The 19,581-nt window shown below is 38.8% G+C and overlaps 1 protein-coding gene across 3 annotated transcripts in view; it reads right to left on the bottom strand.

Annotated features, from left to right (window-relative positions):
* Positions 1 to 685: 685 nt before the first annotated feature.
* LOC127625788 (calcium/calmodulin-dependent protein kinase type 1-like) overlaps positions 686 to 19,581 on the bottom strand; it is a 103,246-nt gene continuing 84,350 nt past the window's right edge. For all 3 annotated transcript variants that reach the window (XM_052101140.1, XM_052101141.1, XM_052101139.1), the window contains 6 exons: positions 19,228 to 19,303; positions 16,844 to 16,956; positions 14,556 to 14,634; positions 12,288 to 12,375; positions 12,035 to 12,176; positions 686 to 6,483 (listed from right to left, as the gene is read on the bottom strand). In XM_052101140.1, the coding sequence (XP_051957100.1) occupies positions 6,386 to 6,483; positions 12,035 to 12,176; positions 12,288 to 12,375; positions 14,556 to 14,634; positions 16,844 to 16,956; positions 19,228 to 19,303 (596 nt within the window). In that variant the 3' untranslated portion in view covers positions 686 to 6,385. The remainder of the gene's footprint in view (positions 6,484 to 12,034; positions 12,177 to 12,287; positions 12,376 to 14,555; positions 14,635 to 16,843; positions 16,957 to 19,227; positions 19,304 to 19,581) is intronic.

Genomic DNA, 19,581 nt, shown 5'->3' with positions numbered 1-19,581 from the left:
CTGCCATCACCACTGCCATTTTGTTCATTGTTCTCACCTGTATCTAATTCAGTCATCACTCCCTGGTTATTTAAGCCCTGCTTGATCCATAGTTGGTCGTTCGCTCTGTTACGAATGAGGCAGCGAGGAGAGAGGATCTAAATGCAGGCTTCTTTATTTATTAAACAAACACAAAGGAAAAACCCTCAATGGGGAAACAAACAAAAACTAAGAACTCAGGCAGGGAAACACAGATCAGGCTTGACAACATTCAGCGAACGACAAGGAGTGAACAAAAATCAGGGCTTAAATAACCAGGGAGTGATGACTGAATTAGACACCGGTGAGAACAATGAACAAAATGGCAGTGGTGATGGCAGGTGGATTCTGGGAAGTGTAGTACATTTAACAATGACAAGTGAAACCCAGGGCAGACAACAAGGGAATCGTGACATGTACTTTGTGTCAGATGTAGTATACTTCATCATTATTACATCCAGTGTTGCCTAATGCATACTCATGTACATGTTTTTAAAGGATATCAACTGATATACTGTAAACTACAGCCTATATAGTACTGTTCAGTGTGGAGTAAACTATAGCCAAACTTTATGATAAATGTGTCCTGCTGTCTCTACCCACTTTTATAGTTGATTCCAGTTGCCATTCAGTAAATTGGTTGGCTTTACTGAATGGCTACATGGAATCAAGACTTTAAGAGGTTTGGAATAAGGGAATCTCAAACTTGATTTTTTTACTCCACTTTACATTTAACAATAGTATATGACCGTAAACATACAGTATATATATATCAGTGTATTTACAATAATCTTTATTTTACATATATATATATATATACATATACACATATACATCACCACACCATGCTGAAATACTGTACATGCAGAGCAGCACTTACACTTGCATCCATATAAAACATCATACGTTTTACTCCATAGACAATAAGGAAGACTTTGAGACAGGGACAATTTATCATGAATGAAACACTTCACCCTGTAAGTTAATATATATTGTTTCATTCTGACTGTATCAGCATATAAATGGACAGCAAGTCCTCTTTTTCCACAGCCTAGCAACCACTGTATCACTTTAAAACAAGATGCAGTACACATGTGCCAACTGCCACAGAATACAATCATATTTGTGAAAACATTACAGTAAATAATTTGAAGGCTACCAAAACAACAACTGATCAATTTAATTTTTGTTATTCTTTGACCCATTAACCCATGACATCATGAACAATACATGAAGTCCTGTGTAAGCAACACTGCCAGCATAATTACACATGACAGGGAAAAATGTTCAGTACTTTTTCTTTAACTATAAATTTGCTTTTTCTTTTTTAAATTGCTTTTCATCATTCTCCACCACACATCTAAAATGAGAACATATACCGTTATGAAAAAAATATATATATAATAATAATAATAATAATATATATATATATATATATATATATATTCTTGTTGTAACCTCACGTTTTCTGTTCTGTTATTTGTGTCTCAGACTCTTCATACTGTGTCTTAAAGGGTTAGTTCACCCAAAAAAGAAAATTACCTAATCATTTACGCACCCTCATGCCTACACAGGTGTGTATGACTTTCTTTCTTCATCAGAACACATTTGAAGAAAAATTTAAAAAATATTTTTGCTCAGTAGGTCCTTAAAATGATCAGACCTTTGAAGCTCCAAAAAAAAAAGGACAGACGGTCAACTTAAACGTTATCCATACTCCAGACTCCTCTGGTTAAATGAATATCTTCTAAAGAGAAACAATCGGTTTTGGTGCGAAAAAGATCAATATTTAAGTAATTTCAAACTACAAATCATTGCTTCCAATCAGCAACAGTGTGCTTGTGACATTATCGGACTGGCATGTTCATGACAGAACAGACGCATGTGCAACACACCTGGAAGAGCAGCGCTGTTTACAACTGAGTAGGAGGAACACTGTACATAAGCTTTGTTGGTTTTGGTTTGGATCTGTATTTGTATCTGATTGTTTACTCACAATGGTCCATTTGTGTGCTCATTCTGGATGTCTCAACTGAGAGAAAAATGAGCTAAGATATATTTCTATTATACTTCAAATATGTTCTGCTGAAGTCAGAAAGTAATACACATCTAGGATGGCATGAGGGTGAGTAAATGATAAAAGAATATTCATTTTTGGGTGAACTATCCCTTTAAATCACGCACTAAACTCAGCAATCTAGTGTATGAATTTTCAAAGTGTAGTATCATCCCAAATGGAACACTAATGTTTTTACAACACAGAAGCATTCGCCATTTAAAAGCTGATGAAAGTGACGTTTCAAACGCATGCAATGCGTTGCAGCTAGTCTTAGCCAAACTCAGTTCAACAGCATTGAACTTACATTTGTAAGGTGTTGTTCCGCTACGTAGAGCTAGCTTTGTGTGCTAAAGGTGCGTCCAACCCGCACAATTCTGCACTATTATCTGTCATTTTGTAATGCATGTAGTGTGAGTAGTACGTTAAAGGCCCCGACATTACTTCCGGATAAGTTCTGTTTACATTCTGTTATTGTAATTTATGATGACACTGATACAACTGCAAAGATGGGTGTATAAAAGAGTAATAATGAGTAACATACAGACAAAAGAATGATGAAAAGAGAGACATGTTACTTTGGGAAGATGTGTGAATGGCTTTCGCTGCAGATGGCACATGAGTGAATGGGCACTTGAGAGTATTTGTGTAGATTTTATTCCTTTTGTAGACAACTTAAAAAATATTGCATGGCATGGTCCTTAAAAAACGTAAACAAAGTAGTAGGTGGAGCTTCAGGTCACAACTACCGAAGACATGGACCGATGGCAGCAAGGTGTTTAGCATCCTGTTAGAAGTTTTCCTAAAAGTTTGCTCAGCCGGGCTGTTCCAAACCACTGAAAGGAGCGCAAACATTTTTGGCCAGATTTTGTTCTATACGACGTCATACCCATTCGTTCTTCGATTTTGTATGAAGTATATCTGGGCCTTAACACTGAAAATGCAATAAAAAGAAGTGTACTATGAGTACCCAGATGATACACTTCTTCAACCATCAAAGTGGAGTGTGGTATGTTGGACACTTCATTCACTCAGCGCTCGCAGCATGCCGTACGTAGCGGAATGGGCAAAGTTACCTTGCCTTAATGCTGATCTGACAAAACAATTGTAAATAATGTACCTTTCAAATGTAAGTTGAATGCTGTGTGAATATGCAAGTTGAGGTTCAAGTGTTGAACTGAGGTTGGCTAATTTGCTAAAGCTAGCGGCAACACATCGCATGCATTTGGAACATCACTTCCGTGTATTAAAGTTGGGACGATACTACACTTTGAAAATACATACACTACATTACTATACTACAGTGCAAAGGATATATTGTAAGTGCATAGTATGTCATTTGGGACACAGTTCAAGTCTGCTTGTTACTAAAGAGTTTCACCAATGATTCAATCTGCATCATAATGCATTGTATGGGAGAACCTTACAGCAACCATTTTGGACTATGTGATGACTAGGTGACACATTAAAATGCTTGTAAAAAAACTAATAAAAAAATTTAAGTAGTACTGAGACTTAAATAATTGTGTGCACTTTTACAACATCAACAACTCCAAAGTGCTTTTATGGTATCTTGAAACATCTTTAAAAAGCAGTTAAAAATTATGTGTCATTTTTTTTAATTTTAGAATACTTATACCTAAAATACCTATTCGATCTTAATATGCAGAGAACTATTAGCCATTTTTGTAGGTTGATGTCTTCGAAAACTGTAAACATGTCTCTGTAGTGCTATCAGAATATTGCTCTGCATTTTTGAGCATCCCAAATGGCTTGAGTTGGGGGCGGGCATATCTATTCGTCTGACCAATGGCAGATGGGGGAAGAGTTCAGGAAATTTGTTTGAAAACAGAGATACATTTGTGAAATTTGACATATTGGCACAAAAGTTACTGACTTCACTTTTAAGAGCATTATATTTTTTTAAACAAACATATTCGTGGTTACAGTTCACACAGAGAGAAAAAAATATATATATATATTTTGTGTGCAACGTTAATGAAAAAAACCTTGTGGAAAACTTTGACTCTTTTTACAAACATCTGGAGAATCCTATTATGTAACATTTTGAAGAAAAAAAACCTCTGGCTGGTAGAAAAATTAAATTTGAGTCAAGTCACATTCACGTCCTTTAATGGAGGTTACTTTTATACAGGTTCCAACATTGAAAAGAGTCCAGAATGTCAAATATGGTTATATAATGTAATTTGAAGCATTGCCTTGCGGTGACGTGTATTTCAGTTTCCTATAGCTTTTTCCTTTTTCCCTCCACTCAATATATCAAAATCCTCTGATTTATATTACTCCCCTGAGTACTTTATATGGAAAAAAATATGAAGATATAACAAAAGCTCTGTAGTATTTACAAGGATGGCAGCATACATTAGACATTTACAAAGGGTCCACCGACAGTGCATCACTTAGTACAGCTTGTAGCCTTGCAGATGAATATAAAAGTAAACAATTGTTTTAACATGTACAGCTTCCAACATTCCCAAACTGAAAAGAAAAAACAGAACAAAACAATTTGTGAACAAATTAAAAAAGGAAAACTTTGAGACTGAATCCATGAAGGCACAACAGAAAACATCTAATGCCACTAAACATACTGATGATGAGTTAACAATTAGTTGAGTAGACATGGTGTAACACAAAGGCAAATCAAAATGTAATTTAGACTTGTTCGGCACTTCTAATGGAAGTGTAAAGCAATCGAGATGTGTCAACATGGTTAACATGTAAAATCTCATGGCTGTAAAACCTGTTGTGGAGTGTGCACTGTAAAAATGTCTTGTTTACCTCATCTAAATACATCTTTAGTTTAGTTTTCCTAACCCCTTGGAAATTTTTTTCTTGTTTTAAGTGTAAATAAAAAAAATGTAAGTACGGCTTAAGCTTAATGATAATTTAAAAAATAATAAACTTAGTTCAAAATCTATTTCCTGCAAACAAGTCTTATATTTTGTATATCTTTTAAGGATGTTTTTAATTATTTTTAAAGAAAAACATGGAGGAAAAAAAAATGATTGATTTAATGATTTTTGCATAAATTCAAGATGTGCATTTAACCCTAAAACAGGCAAGAGTGGAAAATGATTAGCAAAAAAATAATTTCATGTCACTTTTTATATAATTTGGAATTTTTTATGTATTTTGGATTTAACGAGTTGTATCTCCCAGGATACGTTGAAATCAAAGTCATCAATATTTATGTGAGTTTCAGACTTCCCCTCTTTTTTTAAAACATATTATACATGTGTGTGTGTGTGAGTGAGATTGTGTGTATGTCTGTCTGAAACAAAACTGAGAAAAGTTTAGTTTTAAGGTTTGACATGTGTAAGTGTAATAAATGTGTATGTGTAATATTGTAGATTAACTCTTTTTCGTCCCTTAATCTGGCAACGTATCTCAGGGGATACACACACTTCAAAATGTGCTAAATAAGCACATGAACAACATATGACTTAATTTTTATCTTCCGCACCTAAATACAATGTTTATTATTAGCAGTTGTATTGGGGTTTTTACAGAAGTATGATTAATATATAATTAATTATCACAAAGTCAGCATGTCCTGCACAATGGGCAGCCATGTTGGCTTTAGGTTAAACATCAGGCTGACTTAATGATCACAGAACTTTTGAACCAAGTCACGTGACCCACATACTCAAAACAGGCCCAACTATGATAAATGATAAGAATATTGGGTGAAAAACCTTTACTCATACCCCTTATAAGAAACAAAAGAGTATGTATCTTGTGGTGCACATTGCCTATTTTATGGTTAAAGTTTACAATCTTAGCACATCCTAACATCAACATTCTGCAATTCTAACATGTAAAATCTTATCAAATTTAAAATGATTATGTGAATTGAATTAGGCCACATACCATCAGACATAGACAACAAGCTTTAGGTGAGACTTGGTTCTCATTTTTTAATCAAGATAGATATAGACAGATATAGGCCCACTAAACTCTTAGTTCAAGAAATGACATAAAAAGACAATTTTGTTTTAAAAAGGAGTTAAAACACTGTCCAATCACTAACTTCCACAATAGCATATATTACCTATAAAGCATCTGTGGCAATCTTCTTGTCTCTTTTCTTTTCGAACTCTCCTCTCTTTAAACAGAATACCTCCACTGGAATAGTATAACCTTGATCCCACCTGGGTTCTTTACACTGCAGTGCCTCCTAGTGGCAGGAAATTGGAGTTACTCAGTATTCCTGGCCAGACTGGGGGTGTGCCAGGACTCCAGTATTAAAAAAGGACAGTCATTGATTGGTTACTGTGGGATGATTGACACTCAGACCAGACTGGTATGATGGATGTGGTAGGTGCAGTTCTGGATGTCGTTACCTTCACTGACATCCTCAGAACAGCCACTATTTTCCCTTTGCAGGGCTGAGAGAGACAGAGAGAGAGAGAGAGAGAGAGATTATTGTGGAATTCTTTCATAAGTAACATCTCACAATACCTGTCAAGATCAAGTCATTTTTAACCCTAAAATCAAAAGAAAAAATTAATTATATTTGGCATAAACAAAATGAAACCTATTTTTAGTATTTAAAGGTACAATTAGTAACTTTTTTTGTGACATTTAGCGCCATGGCTGCACCACCATTCATAATTAATAGTTTTCAGTTACATATGCCAATGAAGAAATGTACTTATTAACAGTTATCCATGATTAATGTAATCCAAGAGTGAAATTGTCCAATAACAGGTTACTGAGATTAAGCTGTGATTCAAACTTGGCAGCCCCCATGTTGGGGACCTTCTCCATTTAGAATTAAACATCTTTTATAAGGTTACTGATATGACTGCAGTCTCAATCTTACATGAGTTGTCATGATATTAATTTCATTAGGTGTAAAAAAAACAAAATGTAATGGGGAAATGAATTACTCAATGCACTTTTAATATTATTCCTTGCATTGTGTCATTATATAACAATTAAGCACCCCCTTCCAGTTCTCATTACTGTAATGAGAACACATTTTATTCTCATTACTATAATGCAAAGTTATATTATTTAAATTGTAAAGTATTTATGCATAACAATATATTTGTTGTACTTTCTTTTCTCATTTGATTCTTAATGGCACAGATCACCCAAAAATGAAAATTCTGTCATCATTCACAGTACATAAAAGGAAATGTTTGGCAGAATGTTTGGGACAGACCACCTCAGTGACATTCATTGCATTTTGTTTTGTGTTCCATGGAAGGAAGGAAGTCATATGGGTTTGGAATAACATGAGGATGAGGACATTATGAGAGGATTTTAATTTTTGGATGAACCTCACCTTTGAAATACATTTTTGCAATTAACATTTCTGTGTAATATCATTACAACTGGTTCTGGTACCAGATATAATAAAAGTGCAACAGATACTCTTGTGATCACTGTACATACAGTATAAATATAATGTTTATATAATGTTTTTCATATAATGATTACTCTTGTCTATAATGTTAACTTTTCAAATTGGTGTATTTATGTTACTAATACTGTATATTTTGTCTATAATGTGTACATATGAACCTTGACTGGCACATGTTCAGGGAGGCTGCAACATATGGCGATTCTACCAACTTGGAGGAATACACAGCATCAGTGACCAGCTACATCAGCAAGTGCATTGATGATGTCACTTTCTCCAAGACCATCACCACACGCTCCAACCAGAAGCCGTGGATGACTGCGGAGGTGTGCACGCTGCTGAGGTCCCGAGACTCCGCCTTCAGAGCAGGCGATAAGGCAGCCCTAAGAACAGCTAGGGCCAAACTGTCACGGGCAATCAGAGAGGCAAAGCGCCACACGCCCAGAGATTCCACAGTCACTTCCAGGACAGCGGTGACACGCGCGCATGTGGCAGGGCATCCAGGCCATCACCAACTACAGGACAACATCAGTTGCCTGTGACAAAGATGCCTCCCTTCCAGATGCGCTGAATGACTTCTACGCTCGGTTTGAAGTGCAGAACGACGTGATGGCGAGGAAGTCCACCCTCCTCCCAACGACCAGGTGCTCTGTCTTACCACGGCATATGTGAGGAAAACTCTACGTAGAGTCAACCCACGGAAGGCTGCTGGACCAGACAACATTCCTGGCAGAGTGCTCAGAGGATGTGCAGACCAGCTAGCAGATGTTCTTACCGACATCTTCAACATCTCTCTGAGCAGCGCCGTTGTTCCAACGTGCTTCAAGGCCACCACCATCATCCCCATGCCAAAGAAGTCTTCAGTGTCCTGCCTCAACGACTACCGTCCCGTCGCACTTACACCCATCATCATGAAGTGCTTCGAGAGGCTCGTCATGAGGCAGATTAAGACCCAGCTGCCCCCCCCACTAGACCCACTGCATGAGGCAGATTAAGACCCAGCTGCCCCCCTCACTAGACCCACTGCAGTTGCGTATCGTTCAAACCGTTCAACGGACGAAGCCGGACGATCGTTCAAACCGTTCAAAGGAAGGAAGTCATATGGGTTTGGAATAACATGAGGATGAGGACATTATGAGAGGATTTTAATTTTTGGATGAACCTCACCTTTGAAATACATTTTTGCAATTAACATTTCTGTGTAATATCATTACAACTGGTTCTGGTACCAGATATAATAAAAGTGCAACAGATACTCTTGTGATCACTGTACATACAGTATAAATATAATGTTTATATAATGTTTTTCATATAATGATTACTCTTGTCTATAATGTTAACTTTTCAAATTGGTGTATTTATGTTACTAATACTGTATATTTTGTCTATAATGTGTACATATGAATGAGCTGGTCACTGATGCTGTGTTGTCCGTCATGAGGCAGATTAAGACCCAGCTGCCCCCCTCACTAGACCCACTGCATGAGGCAGATTAAGACCCAGCTGCCCCCCTGCATGAGGCAGATTAAGACCCAGCTGCCCCCCCTCACTAGACCCACTGCAGTTGTGTATCGTTCAAACCGTTCAACGGACGAAGCCGGAAGATCGTTCAAACCGTTCAAAGGAAGGAAGTCATATGGGTTTGGAATAACATGAGGATGAGGACATTATGAGAGGATTTAAATTTTTGGATGAACCTCACCTTTGAAATACATTTTTGCAATTAACATTTCTGTGTAATATCATTACAACTGGTTCTGGTACCAGATATAATAAAAGTGCAACAGATACTCTTGTGATCACTGTACATACAGTATAAATATAATGTTTATATAATGTTTTTCATATAATGATTACTCTTGTCTATAATGTTAACTTTTCAAATTGGTGTATTTGTTACTAATACTGTATATTTTGTCTATAATGTGTACATATGAACCTTGACTGGCACATGTTCAGGGAGGCTGCAACATATGGCGATTCTACCAACTTGGAGGAATACACAGCATCAGTGACCAGCTACATCAGCAAGTGCATTGATGATGTCACTTTCTCCAAGACCATCACCACACGCTCCAACCAGAAGCCGTGGATGACTGCGGAGGTGCGCACGCTGCTGAGGTCCCGAGACTCCGCCTTCAGAGCAGGCGATAAGGCAGCCCTAAGAACAGCTAGGGCCAAACTGTCACGGGCAATCAGAGAGGCAAAGCGCGCACACGCCCAGAGAATCCACAGTCACTTCCAGGACAGCGGTGACACGCGGCGCATGTGGCAGGGCATCCAGGCCATCACCAACTACAGGACAACATCAGTTGCCTGTGACAAAGATGCCTCCCTTCCAGATGCGCTGAACGACTTCTAAGCTCGGTTTGAAGTGCAGAACGACGTGATGGCGAGGAAGTCCACCCCTCCTCCCAACGACCAGGTGCTCTGTCTTACCACGGCAGATGTGAGGAAAACTCTACGTAGAGTCAACCCACGGAAGGCTGCTGGACCAGACAACATTCCTGGCAGAGTGCTCAGAGGATGTGCAGACCAGCTAGCAGATGTTCTTACCGACATCTTCAACATCTCTATGAGCAGCGCCGTTGTTCCAACGTGCTTCAAGGCCACCACCATCATCCCCATGCCAAAGAAGTCTTCAGTGTCCTGCCTCAACGACTACCGTCCCGTCGCACTTACACCCATCATCATGAAGTGCTTCGAGAGGCTCGTCATGAGGCAGATTAAGACCCAGCTGCCCCCTCACTAGACCCACTGCAGTTTGCGTGATCGTTCAAACAGTTCAACGGATCGATGCCATCACCACAACCCACCATCTGGCCCTCACACACCTAGACAATAAGGACTCATACGTTCGAATGCTGTTCATAGATTTCAGCTCAGCATTCAACACAATCATTCCCCAGCACCTGATTGGAAAGCTGAACCTGCTGGGCCTGGACACCTCCCTCTGCAACTGGATGCTGGACTTCCTGACTGGGAGACCTCAGTCAGTCCGGATCGGGAACAGCATCTCCACCACCACCACACTGAGCACTGGGGCCCCCAGGGCTGTGTGCTCAGTCCACTGCTGTTCACTCTGCTGACTCACGACTGTGCAGCAATGCACAGCTCGAATCACATCATCAAGTTCGCCGATGACACGACCGTGGTGGGTCTCATCAGCAAGAACAACGAGTCAGCATACAGAGAGGAGGTGCAGCGGCTGACGAACTGGTGTAGAGCCAACAACCTGTCCCTGAATGTCGACAAAACAAAAGAGATGGTTGTTGACTTTAGGAGAGCACAAGGTGAACACACTCCGCTGAACATCGACGGCTCCTCTGTGGAGATCGTCAAAAGCACCAAATTCCTTGGTGTTCACTTGGCGGAGAACCTCACCTGGTCCCTCAACACCAGCTCTATCACCAAGAAAGCCCAGCAGCGTCTCTACTTTCTTCGAAGGCTGAGGAAAGCACATCTCCCAACCCCCATCCTCACTACATTCTATAGAGGGACTATTGAGAGCATCCTGAGCAGCTGCATCACTGCCTGGTTTGGGACTTGCACCGTTTCGGACCGCAAAGCCCTGCAGAGGATAGTGAGGACAGCTGAGAAGATCATTGGGGTCTCTCTTCCCTCCATCAAAGACATTTACAAAAAACACTGTATCCGCAAAGCAACCAGCATTGTGGACGACCCCACACACCCCTCACACAAACTCTTTACCCTCCTCCCGTCTGGCAAGAGGTACCGAAGCATTCGGGCCCTCACGGCCAGACTGTGTAACAGCTTCTTCCCCAAGCCATCAGACTCCTCAATACTCAGAGACTGGTTTGACACACACGTGTCCTGAGTTGCACTTTAATTACTGTCACTTTATAACTGTCTGCTACCTCAATAACTGCTATGTGCATAGAACATTATCTCATAGTATGTTATGTTTACATTTTTAGAAACTGTCATCTTTTTGCACTACTGAGTACTGGTCGGCGCTGCACTGTCTATTGTCCTGTTCATTGTCAGTAATTTGTTGTACTGTCCTGTACTTTTTGCACATGTTTGCACGTGCACTTTATATAGGTATATGTAGGTTTTTCTTATATAGGTATTTTATTTCGTTGTGTTGTCTCATGTGGTCCTGTGTTGGTCCTTTGTTGTTTTTATGTAGCACCATGTTCCTGGAGGAACGTTGTCTCGTTTTGCTGTGTACTGTACTAACTGTATATGGTTGAAACGACAATAAAAACCACTTGACTTGACTTGACTTGACTTGATTATAACGTACACTTTCTAATATCCTGTGTTCTATTGTATTTGGTACACCTAAAAAATCTTTCAGTGTTATAGTCATGAAAAATGACCAGCATATTTCATTGTAACATTCACCCAACACTATGCTAAATGCTGTACTGTACTTTAAATGAACACAAAGTAAATGTAAGTATATGATCATCACTGCGGTTACAAATTCAGAGTATATACTGTATTTGGTTGCTTAAACATAACTGATCATTCTGAGTCTGAATGAAAGCATATGCAAAATCACAAAAAGAAATGTAAATGTGAAATGTTTCAAGACTGACAGCTCTCATCCTCGTCCCCTTCGGGCAGCAGCAGGTGTCCGTGGCAGGGGCTGGGTAGGGTGGACTGCATCTGACCTTCCTGACTGGTTCCCAACTGTAGCCTGCGCATGTGACGAACTACTGCTGTGGCATTAAAAGCTTGCTGTGTATGAGAAAAATAAACAGGTAATTAAACTCAGCAAAATGACATTTCTTATTTGAAGTCTTCTCACTGATGTCAAACAGCAGATTTGCTTCATTTGCATGGATTTACCTTCCACTTGCTTTTGGCAAAGTTCTTCTTGATCTGGGCACTGACAGATTCATGGATGTTCTTGTCCAACGCTGTGTCTCCAGCGATCCTGAGGCAGGGAAAAAAGTTTCATTTTCTTAAGTCTCATCTAGTTGTATCTGGGCCAATAAAAGCAACAGCACATTCAGTCACAAAATCTATTTCCTTTAGTCTCAGATGCTGTTGGAAAGTATTCAGTTTGAGAGAATAGTTCACCCAAATTTAAAATTCTGTCATTTATTTACTCTCATATCATTTTAAGCATGTATGACTTCTGCCGTGGAACACAAAAAGAGAGGTTTAGCAAAGTATTTGCACTGTTGGGCTGTCAAGACACAATAGCACCATAAAAGTAGTTCCCCTTCTGTCACTCACTCGACAATGTGTTGATGTTAGCCTCGGTTTACCTCTTATCTTTGAGAAAAGGCCAATGAGAATTGGCAAACAGAATTTGCATGCCCCTCCCCCGGACATACGTGTATAAAAGGAGAGAAGCATGCGTCTGTTAAAACAGATTATTTCTTCGGAGCCGAGCATTTGTAGATGGTTCATGTTCTCACTTGCACCTCAGGCCGGCAGGTGGTGACGAGTCTAGAAGTCGCCGCTACAGAACCTCCTCCTCAGTCACCTACCCGCATCTTCACGGAAGTCGCAGAGGCAGCTCTTGCCCCGTTAAGGGAAGTAGGCATTCGCATACTCAACTACCTTGATGATTGGCTAATCCTAGCACACTCTCGACAGTAGCTCTGTGCACACAGGTGCCTGGTGCTCAGGCACCTCAGCCGTTTAGGGCTTCGGGTCAACTGGGAAAAGAGCAAGCTCTCCCCGGTTCTCTTCTCTCTGCATGGAGATAGACTCGGTCTCAATGACAGCACACCTCACAAGCGAGTGTGCGCAGTCTGTGATGAACTGCCGGAGTACGTTCAGACCAGGCACAGCGGTTTCACTGAAACAATTTCAGAGGCTTCTGGGGCATATGGCATCCTCAGTGACGGTCGCGCCGCTCGGGTTGATGCATATGAGACCGCTTCAGCACTAGCTTCAGACTCAGGTTCCAAGATGGGCGTGGCACCACAGCACATAACATGTGACCCTCACCCCTTCATGCCGTCACTTATTCAGTCCTTGGACAGATCTCTGTTTTCTACGGGCAGGAGTCCCCCCCTACAGCAGGTGTTCAGACGCATCATAGTTACTACAGACGCCTCCCAGTCAGGCTGGGGTGCTATGTGCAACGGGCATGCAGCCTCTGGCTACTGGATAGGGCCGCGGCTGGGTTGGCACATCAACTGCCTAGAGTTTCTGGCTGTATTTCTTGCCCTGCACAGATTTCTGCAGCTGATCCGCAGCAAGTAGTGTTGATTCACTCAGACAACAAGTGGTAAGTTATTTGTTTTCTAAACATTTATTCACATTAATTCCTATTGTGATAATGAAACTTCCTCAGTGTAATGCTCTGTTTTAACCTGGTTAGAGTACAGACATAAAGCCTACTGTAATCTCCTGGATCCCTTCTAGACACCACACTTCTTCATTCACAAATGAGCCCCTTTATTTTAGGGTAAGCAACATGCATTATTAATATCATAACATGTTAGATCATTGACTTCAGCCTGAATTGATAGAAGAGTATTACATGATTACAATGGAAACATGGTGAACTAAACACTATTAATAATTATAATTAAATTAACTACCCAAATAAGTCAAAAAGTAAAACGTAATTTTCAATTATTCTCAAATAGAGCTATTTAAGTCATCTGGTGAAGTCATCCTGTATTTTTTCATAATTGCAATATATATAGCAGAAAAACAAAATATTGCTATGTCGTTTTTTTCCAATAGCAGCCCTAGCGTAAATCATCGTACATATTCATTGTATGGAAAAGGGCCCCTTGAACATTCTTCAAAATTTTACATTTTGTGTTCTACGGAAGAAAGAAATTAATATGGGTTTGGAAGAACACAAGGATGCGTAAATGATGACAGACTTATTCCTTTAAGCTTGAGATCACCTTAAACTGAAACTTGCTCATAATATTCTTACATCCTTTCATAGCTGTTTGAAAAGTTAAAAGGTCAGGGTTTATGACACAATTTCAGATTGCCTTTTTCAAATAGTAATATGAGCTTTAATGCATTAAATTGTGGCATGAAAGAGTATAATGCTAAATGCATTAAATTCCTTTATATGAGATTTACAGTATAACTGATAAAAATCAGTCACAGTGTTTGCATCTGAACTCCTACCATGGGTGCTGGAGAGCCTGGTCGCATGTGTAACGCAGGCTGGGCTCTTTCTCCATTAAATGCACAATAAAATCTTTGGCTGAAAAAAGAGCACATTGTTAAAGTTGCATGACATAGAGTGTAAGTCAGAAGTTTACATTCACTTAAGTGTAAGTAATTAAAACACATTTTTAACCACTCCACAGATTTCACATTAGCAAACTATAGTTTTGGCAAGTTGTTTAGGATATCTACTTTGTGCATGACACAAGTCATTTTTCCAACAATTATTTAGGGACAGGTTGTTTCACTTTTAATTGACTCACAATTCCAGTGGGTTAGAAGTTAACTGTGCCTTTAAGCACCTTGGAAAATTCCAGAAAATGATGTCAAGCCTTTAGGTAATTTAGCCAATTAGCTTCTGATAGGCTAATTTGAGTCAATTGGAGGTGAACCTATTTTAAGGCCTACCTTTATACTCAGTGCCTCTTTGCTTGACATCATGGGAAAATCAAAAGAAATCAGCCAAGACATCAGAAACAAAATTGTGGACCTCCACAAGTCTAATTCATCCTTGGGAGCAATTTCCAAATGTCTGAAGGTACCATGTTCATCTATACAAAAAATAGTACACAAGTATAAACGCCATGGGACCATGCAGCCATCATAACGCTCAGGAAAGAGAAACATTCTGTATCCAAGAGGTGAACGTAGTTTGGTTCGAAAAGTTCAAATCAATAGCAGAACAACAGCAAAGGACATTGTGAAGATGCTGGAGGAAACAGGTTGACAAGTATCTATATACACAGTAAAGCAAGTCCTTTATTGACATAACCTGAAAGGCTGCTCAGCAAGGAAGAAGCCACTGCTCCAAAACCACTATAAAAAAGCCAGACTACAATTAACAAGTGTATGTTGAGACAAAGATCTTACTTTTTGGAGAAATGTCCTTTGGTCTGTTTAAATAAAAATTGAACTGTTTGGCCATAATGACCATTGTTATGTTTGGAGGAAAAAAGGATGAAGCATGGGGATGGCAGCATCATGTTGTGGGGGTGCTTTGCTACAGGAGGGACTGTTGCACTTCACAAAATAAATGGCATCATGAGGAAGGAAAATGATGTGGATATATTGAAGCAAAATCTCAAGGCATCGGCCAGGACATTAAAGCTCAGTCGCAAATGGGTCTTCCAAATGGACAATGACCCCAAGCATACCTCCAAAGTTGTGGAAAATTGGCTTCAAGTTATTGTAGTGGCCATCACAAAGCCCTGACCTCAATCCACAAGAACATTAAGTGGGCAGAACTGAAAAAGCATGTGCGAGCAACAAGGCCTTCAAACCTGACACAGTTTCACCAGTTCTGTCTGAAGGAATGGGCCAAAATTCCAGCAACTTATTGTGAGAATCTTGTGAAAGGCTACCCAAAAAGTTTGACCCAAGTTATACAATTTAAAGACAATGCTACCAAATACTAACGAAGTGTATGCAAACTTCTGACGCACTGGGAATATGATAAAAGAAATAAAAGCTGAAATAAATACTTATCTCTACTATTATTCTGACATTTCACATTCTTAAAGTAGTGATAACTGACTTAGAGAATATTTTCTATGTCAGGAATTGTGAAAAACTGAGTTTAAATACATAAGGTGTATGTAAACTTCTGACTTCAACTGTAACATGTTCCATAGTGTCATTAGAAAACAATTACAAAAAGAAAGAAAAGAAAGTAACTTGGCTTAAATCTAGATTTGATAAGAAATGATCAGACATTGTGTAACATAACATGTTTTTATAGAGTCTTCAAATATATTTGTTGATCAGTACCGTTTGACAAAAGATCAGGAAACACTGATAAGTTTTGTATGCCTTATAAGTGATAAAGAACCAATGACAAGCTTGGAAACTCATGGATGGATCTCATGAAAGTCTGGGTTAAGAAGGGAAACCAAGAGGTAAATGTGTCCGTTATTTTTTAAATGTGTCCGACAGCCATTCAAAAGTAGCTGTGTATTCTGATTTATTTATTTTTTTTAACTTTTTTGAAAGCAACATATACATTGTAAATATTTAATTATATTACAGTAAATAGTTTACGAGTGCCCGATTCTTGAAGAGGGTAACTCGCTAAAAAAATAATGGTGTCCAGAATTGAATGTCTAGGACCAAAGATGGCAGAATTCAAATTGTGAATTCCACTTCCAAATTTCACTCATGCGAATGCCAATGGGATTCCCATTGATAATGGAAATGTTTACAGATAGCTTTCTCCAGGTATTAAAGACTTCCTTGTGGGGGAAACTTACCTGAGTCAGAGATATCATCCCAGTACGGTGAATCAAACTCATACTCTGCCTTTAGAATCTGCTCAAAGAGCTTGGCATCATTTTCATCGTAAAATGGAGGATAGCCACATAGACTGTGAGGAGACAGAGCAATAGTGAGTTGTAACATGCATGTCAGTTGAGTTCTTGAGAATTCATTCATTTCAGGCTTGGGGTGGGCGATATGACCAAAATCTTGTCACAATAGGAAAAATGTTATATTACGATCACTGTGATGACCTTCTCAGCCGTATCATTTGTGTGTATGTAGAGGGGAGGGTTTAAGTATAAGTTGTTATTATTATAAACTCTCTTACAGAAACTCAACATCTTCTCAAAGCAATACAACAAAGAAAATACATAAGATGTATTATGTAAAAAATGTTTAGGCTCTTTAGAATTCAGAATGAGTCATGTAAGTTTTGTGGTCTGCGCCGTGAGAGAAGCCGGATTGAGTAGCTCAAGTGATTTCGCTCTGAGCTCTCCTGAATCTAGAGCACACACATCGGGAAGCCTGCTGTACACTATCTTTGGAGCATGCAAGTTCACTCGAGTCCAGCAGACTTCCCTCACTCACATAAAATACAGATGCACACCAGGGCCGTATTCTGTTTTCCTTGGAGAATTTGCTAATTTTCAGAATCATTGCTATTGCTCATAGCTGTTGCTATTGCTCATTGCTAATCAGATCTAGTAGTTATTGTAAATAGAGCTTTAATTGTTGGTGACTTCAACATTCACATTGATAATTAAAATGAGATATTGGGATTAGCATTTATCGATATTCAGTTATCAGAGTTACAAATGACTTCCTCTTATCATCTGATCACGACTGCATTTCTCTTCTAGTGCGTTTAGATCTTAGTGCTGCCTTCGACACCATAGATAATGACATTCTCTTTAATAGGCTGGAGAATTATGTTGGCATTAGTGCCACAGGGATAAGTTTTAGGGCCTCTGCTTTTCTCCTTATATATGCTTCCCCTAGGAGATATTATCAGGAATTGTGGAATAAGTTTCCACTTTTATGTCGACGATACCCAAACTTTATATTTCTTCTAAACCAGACGAAATTTCAGAATTCTCCAAATTAGCATAGTATATCAATTAAATCAAAGATTGGATGTACAGACATTTCTTTCTACTCAATTCCAGCAAAACAGAGGTACGAATTATTGAACCAAAAACCTTGAAACATAAGCTGCTAAAATTTTATTTGACTCTTGATGGATGTACTGTTACGTCATCTTCTACAGTGAAGAACTTAGGTGTTAGATTTTTTACCATTTCTCAGAAACATTTCTCATAATATATTAGGGCTGAAACGATATGTCGATTTTATCGACACCGTCAACAGTAAAACGTTTTCTTCAAATTTTTCATTGTCGAATAGTTGTTTGATATAATTTAATGTAACATGAGATCACATTAAACTATAATTATGATGCACAAGAGCAGCACTGCAGTACGCCGACTCTAACTGTTAGACATTGGATACTTCATATGCCACTGTCTGAACCTTGAATTTAGGATGTACCCCACCGAACCACACCGAAATGACAATCTCATTGATCTCTGCCTGCATCACTTTTGTTTATTGATGGACTATACTCTTGAAATGGAATATTTAGACTATCAATTAATTGCCAACAAAAGCCTTCATCAGCCTACTAACAAAGGACAATGCATCTATGTGATCATGCCGTTAATACAGGATGGACTTCAAAGATATTAGTAATTAATCTTACAGATCACACAAACTCTTTGTTTAAACACTGGCCCTTAACACTTACATAGTATACAAATTTTAAACCATGACTTGGACTGCACACATATATCTAATATTGGCATTACATTCATGATGTTTAGCTAGAGGGTAACTGGCTCCCACAGTGGTTTCTCCCAATGTTATTTTTCTCCTTTAACCAACATTACTTTTAAGAGTTTTGTGGTCCTTGCTCACTGTGGTTCTAAATAAAAAATGTATTTATATGTTTAATTATTTATTTGTATACACAAATTACAATTACACAATGATGACTAAGACTTTATATATATTACAGTTTAATTTCCTGTTAAAGCATGATTTTCTGTAAAGCTGCTTTGAAACGATGTGTCTTGTGAAAAACACTATACAAATAAATATGACTTAACTTGACCCACTGATAGATGCACGCACGTGGATATTTACATATGCCGATATATCAAAATCTCTATTGATTGACACTTTATTTCGTTGTCACGGTATATATTATTATTTCACCCAGCCCTAGTTCAGGCATACAAAGGACAAAGTATACAGAGAGAACATGGAAAGATGGAACAATATACACACATCTATAAGCAGCAGTGATCGCTATACTCACAGGATGTATGCGATGACCCCGATTGACCAGCAGTCCACTGCTTTACTGTATGGCTTCTGTGCCAGAACCTCAGGAGCTGCAGTTCAGAGCAAACAAATAAACTTAAATTCACATGGTTACCATCTCAAACTTTCATCAAGTACAAAACATCAGGTACTGTAAGTCACAGAAATAAAATTCCACAGGCTCCAGTAGTTGGATGATAAATAATTATCCCATTCTCAATTGCATCCTATTTATTTCTATTAATGGTAAACTGACTGAATATTCAAATATGTTCTGACATACTCATGCTATGAGTATTCAAATCAGATTAATTTACATTAGGATATTTTTATACCCAAGCTTCACTCT

The sequence above is a fragment of the Xyrauchen texanus genome, chromosome 32 (assembly GCF_025860055.1).
Source record: "Xyrauchen texanus isolate HMW12.3.18 chromosome 32, RBS_HiC_50CHRs, whole genome shotgun sequence".
Taxonomy (NCBI): Eukaryota; Metazoa; Chordata; class Actinopteri; order Cypriniformes; family Catostomidae; genus Xyrauchen; species Xyrauchen texanus.
This window is presented reverse-complemented; position numbering and strand designations above follow the sequence as displayed.